The sequence below is a fragment of the Elephantulus edwardii genome, unplaced genomic scaffold, assembly GCF_000299155.1.
Source record: "Elephantulus edwardii isolate Elephantulus edwardi_28Jun2011 unplaced genomic scaffold, EleEdw1.0 scaffold00270, whole genome shotgun sequence".
Classification (NCBI taxonomy): domain Eukaryota; kingdom Metazoa; phylum Chordata; class Mammalia; order Macroscelidea; family Macroscelididae; genus Elephantulus; species Elephantulus edwardii.
In genome coordinates this window covers 281188-291493 of record NW_006400020.1, presented here as the reverse complement: position 1 = coordinate 291493, position 10306 = coordinate 281188, and the positions used below count along the sequence as shown (strand labels likewise).

The window sequence follows — 10306 nt, the reverse complement described above, 5'->3', positions numbered from 1 at the left end:
GTGGTGCTCAAGTATTTTATAAATTCTAGATATAAGTCCCTTATCTGACATGTCATTACCAAATACTTTTTCCCAGTCTGTGGCTTCCCTTGTTACCCTGTTGGAGAAGTTTTTGGATGTGCATAGGGTTTTGATTCTCAGAAGGTCCCATTCATCTATTTTATCTTTTCCTGGTTGTAGATTTTTCAGGATACTTGGAAGACTGTTTATGTTCTGGATTAGTACTACTAGAATTCTTCCAAGCTTTTCTTTAATGAAGTTTATAGTCCTTGGTTTTAGTCCTAGGTCCATGACCCACCTTGAGTTGGTTTTTTTATATGGAGTGAGGTGTGAATCTTGCTTGAGTCTTCTGTAGATATATTTCAATTTTGCCAACACCATTTGTTATAAAGGCTGTCGTGTCCCCACTTAACTGATTTCATCTCCTTGCCAAAAATCAGTTGACCATAGGTAGATGGCCTGATTTCTGGGTTCTCAATTCTATTCCATTTATCTATGTGTCTGTCATTGTACCAGTACCATGCTGTCTTAACCACCATGGCAGTGTAGTAGAATTTGAAATCAAGGAGTGAGATACCTCCTACCTTTTGGAATGGAAAGAAGCCCCCAATAAACAAAGCACTCCTTAAAATTAGAAACTTTTATTTTTATTTCTTGATTGTTGTTACCTGGTGTTGATTGTAAGCAAAATTAAATCTTTAACAATTTGAATATTTTTAATTTATTATATGTTATTTACTATGAAGATTATTTTTTAAAGTCTTTATATTGGATTTTAATACACAGTGAAGATTCTAGTCTTTGAGCTTTATCAGGAAGTGGTTCAAAAAATTTTTCTTTTCCACAAGAAAGGCTGTTGTCTGTATAGTGCATGATTTTGATGAGTCTTCCTAAAATCCTGACACCACTTCTTGAGATTTTTAAATTATCTGCTCAGCATACAGATTGACTATGGGTAGAGAAAGGAGGCAACCCTGACACAAAACTTTACCAATTTTAAGCCGTGCAATATCTCTTAGTGGTGTTTGAACAGCTGCTCCATGTACAGGTTCCCCATGAGTGCAATTAATTGATCCAGGATTCTCATTCTTCCCAGTGTGATCCATAATTTATTATGACCCACAAAGCAAAATGCCTTTGCATTGTTAATAAAATAGAAGCTTAGGTCATTGCTACTTGGGCACTGCTTCTGATGAGAAGTCTTCTTGAGTCCCTTAAATTTTTACCTAGTCACACAATTCTTACACTGTACAATAGATGCCTGGTTTAAAAAACTCAAAACTCATTGCCTTCAAGTCAGAACTAACTCAGAGCTGACCCTCCAGAGGACTTCCGGAAGCTGTACACCACATGGCAGGGAACTGCCTATCTTTCTTTTGTGGAACAGCTAGTGGATCCATACCACCTGCCTTTGGGTTGGCAGCACAGCTCCTTAGGTGCTTAGCTGTTGTTGTCATTGTTGTTGTAAAGTGCTGTCAAGTTGTAGATGACTCATAGTGACCCTACGAACAAAAGACCTGAACACTTGTATAACTTTGGTTGTTTCTCCATGTTCATAGAGTTTCCGGAGGCAAGCTGTTTTGGAAGTTGATGCCACTCCTGCTTCCAAGTTTGTTTTAATTGGGAAGCTCCACCAAACACTGCCCACCATGGGTAACCAGTATCACGTTTGACACATCAGTGTCATAGTGTTCAGCATCATAGCAACCACGAGATCTCTCTGCACAGCAATGCACAGACCAGTGCTATACCACTTAGAAGAATGGAAAAAAACCCCCACAATTTAAACCAGGCCTGAGGGCTACAGATTAAAATCACCCTCGTAGGTGCCTAGGTAGTTGTCATTATTACCCATTAAACTATGTGTTGGCAGTCCATGCATCCCATTTTTTGTGGAATAAGTTCTAATGTAGGGATATTGGCTTCCCTTACCCATTCATCTGTTGATGTACACTTGAACTGTTTGCATATTGGGGCTATGAATAAAGTTGCTATGAATATCTATGTACAGGTCTTTGTGTGGACAATTATTCTTATTTTGGCTAAAGATGTAGGAGCTGACTTTCTAGGATATAAGAGAAATAGAAGTGCAAATTGGTAGTGCAATGGTTAGATGTTCAGCTGCTAACTAGAAAGGGGGCCATTCCATCCAGTGACTCCTCAAGAGAAAGACTTAGAGATATGCTTCTGTAAAAATTACTGCCTACGGAGTAGGTTTGCTCTGTCACATGGGATCACTATGAATTCAGAATCACTTCCAAAACATGTACCAATTAACAACAACAAAGGCACATGTAGTTTCTCTTTTGGAGAAACTGCAGACTGTTTTACCAAGTTGTATCATTTTCTATTCCTTTTAGCAAGCAGTATACTTTTCAGGTGGTGAGGTTCGTAACCAATTGCATGGACTACTCAAATACTCTAAGTAATGTAGTACAGTTTATTTTAAAATCCCAAGAGGAAAGAGGTACTATCTATGCTTTAACAAGGCTGTTGTTAAAACTGTTGACAATATCAAGTATTTTAACAATGTAAAGCTAAGGGACAGTGAACTGCCTAATTGTTCCAATATCTGAAAGTGACTGTTTGATACATGGTACCTAGTTTTCTTTTGCTTATTAGATTTATTAATTAATTTGTCTTATGGTGCAAGAGTAAGTTGTTACTTACTCTTTCATGACCATGAATAAAAGTTGCAATGTTAGATTTGAATTGGAAATACTGCTAAGAAGTTATGATTTGTTTTCTCTTTACAAAAATATGTAAGTTCAAGTTATATCTACTGAGATGGTCTGTAAATAATGCTAACGAATTGTAATAAGTATTGTGTTGACTGAATGCATTGTTTGCAATTCTTTTCCCTTAGAAAGAGAGCAAGGGTTCCTTGAAACAATGACTCCTTCCAGGTAAGAATATGTATAAGATGACATTAGTGTTGCCATTGAGCCAATGACTCATCGAGACCCTATGAACAACAGATCTGAACCCTGTCCTATCCTGTGCTATCCTTTTCATCTTTGACATACTTGACCCTATAGCTGCAGTCACTGTGTCAGTTCTCGTTGAGAGTTTTCCTCTCTTTCAATGACCATCTCCTCTATTAAGCATGATGCCCCTTTCACAATGCTTTGCTTCCAACAAGCACTCTGGTTGCACTTTTTCCAAAACATATCTGTTTATTCTTTTGATATGGGATTATTCAATATTCTTCTCCAACACCACAAATCAAAGATATAAATTCTTTATCTGTTATCCTTATTCACTGATGTCCAGATCTCAGATGAATAGTAAGTGACTGAAAAGATTATGGCTTGAATCAAGTCTGGGGCATATTGTTGTGTCACAAAGTTACTGATAAATTATGGACAAAGAAGCTAGATCTAGGGCCTTGTATTAGCAAAAGGATATTTAAGAATTTTCAAACTCAAACAACCCCAAGTCCTATTGTTCTTATTACTTGGTTTCATCAAATGCTCTACAAATCATAGCTACTCTATTAACAACAGAACTGAATCTTGCCCAGTCTGATGCTACAGTCACCATCTCTGATATGCTTAAGCCCACTCTTAGAGTCATTGTGTCAATTCATCTTGTTGAAGACCTTCTTTTGTTTCTCTGACCCTCTACCTTTCCCAGCATGATATCCTGTTCCAATTACTGACTCCTCTTGACAACATGCTTGAAGTATGTGAGATGAAGTTTCACCGAGCTTAGCTCTAAAGAGCATACTTGCTGCATTTCCTCCAAAACAGACTTGTTTGTTCTTTTGGCAGCCTAACACCACTACTCAAAGGCACTGATTCTTTTTATCTGCCATCCTTTATCATCCAACTTTTCAGACACATTAGGAGTAAATGAAGACACTTGTATCAGACACATCTTAGTCTTTAAACTAATATCCTTGTACTAAAGTACAAGGATTAAGGAGAGGTCCTTAACAGCACATTTCCCTAATACAATACACCTTTTGATTTCTTGATGGCTGTTACCCTAGATATTGATTACAAATCCAAGTTAAATAAAATGCTGACAACGTCAGTATTCCTCTATTTCTCATAATGTTGCCTATTGGTACAGAGGTAAGAATTTTTGTTTTCTTGAGATGTAATCCATAATGAAAAATACATACATAGATAAATAAAATTCTGTGTTTCACACTATTAAAGGTAATTTTGGCACTAACTTCTTCCTCCCTGTGAAAATTAGCAATGAAAGAGAAAGGACTAAATATCATCCTATCTTTCCCATGTCAAAGATTTTTCAGCCCTGATTGTTGAAGAAAAGTTCTTTACAGAGTCTTGAATAATAATTTTGACAGAAATGATAAAATGATAATATTATTTTATATGTTCCTCACTTATCTCATTATCTGACATTTCAGATTTACTATAAATTTTTACAAAAAATCTGCCTGACTAATATGCTAATTAATGATGTAGATCCTGTTGTAATGAATGTCAGAGTGTAAGGTGAGAGTAATGTTAGCTCTGATCCTTAAGGCTATGTGCCAACATGGCGAAGTCACAATTGTCAGTGTTTTGGTAGTTACATACGGTAGGCATATAGGTAATTTGCAATGATATGATGTTGTCATCCTTTTTCTGAATGGAAGTGGTCATTCTCTACTTTTCCATAACAACCTAGTCTTTAAAACCTAAGCTTGTCATTAAGTGAGGAATGGATGCATTTTGGAAACTTTAACAAAAGATTGTATATAGATAAAGATCATAAATCAGTAACATTATTAAATTATGGTACTATCTGAATCCAGTGATAAATAAGCATAAATGAGACAACTAGACATAATACAATGATACATATAGAAATGAAAAGAAATTGAAAGTAAGAGTTACTTTCAAATCCTTCAAAGGCAACAAAAGTAATAGGCAAAACAAGTGCAACAATTGAATTCTAGAGTTCACTATGTATGTTTGAAATTTTACATAATAAAAAAAACCCTAAAGATGGGTATACATACCTTCATTTTAATTTCCGAGTCAGCTTGCAGTAATTTCATTTTGGAGAGAAAATTAAAGACAAATGGAAAGTCACTGAAAAGAACTGGACTCAAGTTTTTGTCACATACCTAATAAAATAAGATACAATAGCTTTGATCATTTAGAAAAAAAGAGAGGAAATACTTAATTCCTTTATCACTTTAAATTCTTCTTTGTGTACTTTGGGAATATGCTCTTAAGAGTATCAAGTACCTAGAAACAAATGTCTTTTTAAAGTACTTGCTTTGTGAATAAAAGATGTTCTTTTTTTAAGCAATCATCTAATTCAGCAATTTTTTGCACTGCATTGAGAAAAGATTCAAATCATATTTTATCAGGAGGATACTCAGTTACTAATATTTCTCATTTTAAGTAAAGATTTTCAGAAATGAAAATGTTACTCTTACCATGTTTCTATTCTGAAATAATACTCTGTGTCTCTCTGCAGGAAAGTTGAGCAAAACGGGAAGTTCATCTATGTGGAAAGCATTTTCAGGCAATCTTGGATTAGCTTTGTTGACCTTAAAAAGAATGTAACCTGTGAATTTCATTTCATATCAATAAGTAACAAGGGACATATATAACATCTTATGGGAAGCCATAAGCTGTTAGGGACCTCTCTAAAGTACTAAAGAGTAATGGTGTCTCTCTGGAGACTAAGGTGTACCTGATACAGGCCATGGTCTTTGCAATCACTTGTTATGCGTCAGAGTTGGGCAATGACTAGGGAGTACAGAAGGAGAATTGATGCCTTTGAGCTGTGGTGCTGGAGAAGAGTATTGAATGTACTACGGACTGCCAAGAAAACAAACAGATTCATCCTGGAGAGGGTTAAACCAGGCTGCTCCTTGGAGGCAAGGATTCTGGGGCTTTATCTGACTTACTTTGGGCATGTTTCAAGGAGGGACAGGTCCTTGGAGAGGGACATCATGCTTGGGAGGGTGAAGGGACGGCACAAGAGGGGAAGACCCTCTATGAGATGGATTGATTCAGTGACTGGGGTAATCGGGATGGGTGTGTCAGAGGCAGTGTGATTGGCACAGGATAGAGCAGGGTTTAGGGCTGTTGTACACAAGGGACTCAATGGCACATAACAACAACAACAACAACAACAACAACATGGGAAGCCAATACTAAATATCTGTAATAAACTGAATGCTATTTCAGGATGGAATTCACCCTGAGGTATGAAGTCAATCCTTAAAGGTTTACCGGATTCTTGCATTGTATTTGCTGATCCCTCCCTCCTGAGTCAAGAGGAAGGCTTTCAATAGAAAGAATTTGGCTTCATTTGCATTGAATTTTCTTTGTGATTTACTTTCTGATAATTTTCAATAAAGATACAGGGAAGCAGGAATCTGGGCCCTTCAGTCCATGAAACTGCTGGGCCCCTGTATTTATGCTCTCTGTTCTATCGCATGTCTGGCTGTGTAACAGTAACTGTTGTTAGGTGCCATCTATTGAATAATTGATTATGACAGTCCTGTGAACAAAAGTTCTGAATCTTCCTTTATCCTGCACCATCTTAAAAATTTCCAACTCACTCCAGCCCATTGATACAGTCACCTTGTCAATTCATATTGTTGAGGATCTTTCTTTTTATGATCCTCTACCTTACCAAGAATGATGTCTTTTTCAGGACTGACACATAGCAAGTGATTGCAAAGACAATGGCATGTATCAGGCACAGCACACCTTAGTCTCCAGACTGACATCATTGCTTTTTAGTACTTTGGAGAGGTCTCTGACAGCAGACTTTCAGAATGCAATTTGTCTTTTAATTTCCTGGTTGCTGGATTGTGGAGCCAAGCAAACTAAAGCTGTGTACAATCTCAATCTCTTTAACATCCATCACGATGCTGCCAATTGGCCCAGTGGTGAGAATCTTTGTTTTCTTCATAATTGTTACTCTTCTCCAACACCACAATTCAAAGGCACCTATCCTTCTGTCATCTTTACTCATCATCCAATTTTCAGATGCACAAGAACCAATGAAAAGACCATGGCTTGGATCTGGCTGAACTTAGTACTTACTCTGATTGCTGTAGTTCTGTACCATCAAGTTGCCCACGACTCAGTGACTATATGTACAACAACCCTAAATTCTGCTCTATCCATTGCCAACCTTATTGTCTCTGACACACCTATCCCCTTTACCCCAGTGACCGAAATAATCCATTTCATTGAGGGTCTTCCTCTCCTGTGCCGTCCCTCCACCCTCCTTTGAAACATGTCCAAAGCATGTCAGACAAAGCTTCAGAATCCTTTCCTCCATGGAACAGCCTGCCTTCACCCTTTCCAGGACGAACTTGTTTGTTCACCTATCAGTCCATCATATATTCAATACTGTTCTCCAGAACTACAACTCAAAGGCATCAACTCTCCTTCTATCATCCCTAGTCATTGTCCAGCTCTCTAATGCATGGCAAGTGATTGCAAAGACCATGGCCTGTATCAGGCGCACCTTAATCTCCAGACTGACATCTTTGCTCTTCAGTACTTTGGAGAGGTCTCTGACAGCAGACTTTCCCAATGCAATTCGTCTTTTAATTTCCTGCCTGTTAGTACCAAGAGTGTTGACTGTGGACCCAAGCAAGCTAAAGTGGTTAATAATCTCAATTTCTTCACCATCTATCATGATGCTGCCAATTGGCCTAGTGATTAGAATCTTTTTCTTAATGTTGAGCTTCAATCCATATTGAAGGCTGTAGTCCTTGACTTTCTGCAGCAAGCAGTTCAGGCCCTCCTCAGTTTCAGCAAGCAGGGTTGAATCATCTGCATAACTCAGAGTGTTGATGAGTCTTCCTTCATACTTTATCACTTTAGAAAGATGGTTAAAAGCAGATTTCCCAACATGTCTTTTGGCTTCTTGACTGTTGTTACTATGATTGTTGATTGTAGATCCAAGTAAAATGAAAACATTGACAACTTCTTTTCTCCATCTATCATAATGTTGCCAATTTTACTGGGGAAGATTTTTGTTTTCTTAATACTGAGATGTAATCCATATTGAAGGCTATAGTTTTTATCTGCAGTGAGTGTTTCAAGTCTTCCTCATTTCTGCAAGCAAGATGTGTCATATGCATGATACAGCTTCTTGATAAGCTTTCATGAAGTCAAAATACTTTTGAATAGTCAATAAAAAAATAAGTAAACATCTTTCTAGTGGTCTCTGCTTTCAGCCAAGATCTGTCTGATATCAGCAATGATATCCTTGTTTCCATAGCTTCTTTTGAGTCCAGCTTGAATTTCTGGATGTTCTCTGTCAATGTACTGTTTCAGCTGTGTATGTGGTGTTTGTTTTTTTTTAATAATCCCCAACAAGATTTTATTTTATTTACATCTGATACTAATGATATTATTCTATGATATCTATTTTACCATTTAATATTATTCTATAGTATTCTATGACATCCACATTTTATTGGATGACCTTTCTTTGGAATGGGAATAAATATGGATTTCTTTCAGTCAGTTGGCCAGGCAAGTGTCCTCCAAATTTCTTGGGATAGCCTAGTAAGTGCATGCAGAGCTGTGTCTGTTTGTTGAAGCATGTCAGGGTTGGGTTTTTTTTCCCCTTAACAATTTTAATCTTTTCTCCATCTATCATGATAATGTCAATTGGCCCAGTGATGAGAATTATTGTTTTCTTGATGTTGAGATGCAATCCATTTTGCGGTCTGCAGTCCTTGACCTTTTGCAACAAATGCTTCAAGTCTTCCTCAGTTTCTGTAAGTAAGGTTGTATCGTCTGCATAAAGCAAGTTGTTGTTGACTCTCCCTCAAATCCTGATGAAACATGTCAGTTTTTATTCCACAAAGTCCAGGGGACTTATCTCCCCCGCCTCCCAATACCTTCAAAGGGCCTTGAACTTCTTTCATTGCCATTACTTCTAGATCATATTCTACTTTCTGAAATGGTTCAGTGTCAACCAACTTTTTTTTTTTTGTACAGTCACTCTGTGTGTTCCTTCCACCTTTTTTTTACGCTTCTGAGTTGTTAAAGATTTTGCCTATAGACTCCATCAGTACTGCAACTGGAGGGTTAAATTTGTTCCTCGGTCTCTTCAGCTTGGGAAAAGCCAAGCATGTTCTTCCCTTTTGGTTTTCTAATTCCAGCTCCTTGCACAGTTCATGATATTGTACGAGTCGAGATTTGTTATATATATCTCTGGTCTGGTCACCATCATCAGTTCTTTGTCCTTGCTTTTCTCAACTTCACTTCCTGAAAGGACCTCAGCAACAGGGAAGTAACTCTAACTCCACCCCTATGGTCCTCACACCAATCATGGTATGCTAAATATTCATGTCCTTGCTAATGAGCCTGCTCTTTTCAAAACAGCGAGTGGTCCTGTGTCATCACCACCTTCCCCCACTAGTTTTCCAATCCTCTTATATCTCCCAGCCCCCAATGGATACTGACCTCTCCCAGCGCCAATAAAAGTCTTGGACACAAAGAGCTCGGGGCTCTGCCACGCTGCCACTGAGTCAGTGTTTCTGCAGAGTCCCTGCTTAAGCTGGTAATAAAATTCCTCATGTTCTTGCATTGATTTCAGCTCCCTATTGTCCTTTGGGGGACTCCCGATTGTGGCACAACATTATAAATGGTTTTTGGTTTTTTTTTCTCAAGCTGTACTTTGAAGTCTTCCTTCTTTTACTTCATTATTTCTTCTTTTTGTTTTGGCCTTTGCACTTTCTGGTGCAATTTTCAGAGTTTCTTCTGACATCCACTTTCTTTGTAAAGACCCCCATCTTTGTAATGACCTTCGGCTTTCTTTAGGGATAATATACTTGAGATCATCCTATAAAGCACCTGGTCTTTGGTCATTAGTTTTCAGTGCATCGAAGCTATTCTTGAGATAAAGGGGCGGGGGGAGCTGTTGAGAAAGGCTTAAGGTCATATTTTGGTGCTTATTGCTCCTCATCTTCAATTTGAATTTGTACATGAATAACTTATAGTGTGTTCCAATCAGCCCTTAGACTGGTTTAGAATGACTGGAATGCAAAAGTCGGGAACAAAGAAGAAGAAGATTCAGTAGTTGGAAAACATGGACTCAGTGATGGAAATGGAGCTGGAGAGAGAATGATCAAATTTTGCACAATCAATGATTTATTCATAGCAAATACATTTTTTAAGAGACAAAAATGCAGGTTATATACCTGGATTTCACCTGATGGTATGCATAGGAATCAGATCGATGACATCTGTGGAAAAAACCACTGGAGAAGCTCAATATCAGCTGTGAAAACTAGGCCAGGAGCTGATTGTGAAACAGACCACCAACTACTCATATGCAAATTCAAGCTGAA

At 37.8% G+C, this 10306-nt stretch overlaps 1 protein-coding gene across 1 annotated transcript in view; it reads right to left on the bottom strand.

The window, feature by feature from the left end:
- The window catches only part of HERC6 (HECT and RLD domain containing E3 ubiquitin protein ligase family member 6), a 96103-nt gene that overhangs the window by 32609 nt on the left and 53188 nt on the right, over positions 1 to 10306 (bottom strand). Inside the window, exons 14-15 of the mRNA XM_006900020.1 lie at positions 5405 to 5518; positions 4979 to 5086 (exon numbers count right to left, since the gene is read on the bottom strand). Coding sequence (XP_006900082.1) covers positions 4979 to 5086; positions 5405 to 5518 — 222 coding nt within the window. The remainder of the gene's footprint in view (positions 1 to 4978; positions 5087 to 5404; positions 5519 to 10306) is intronic.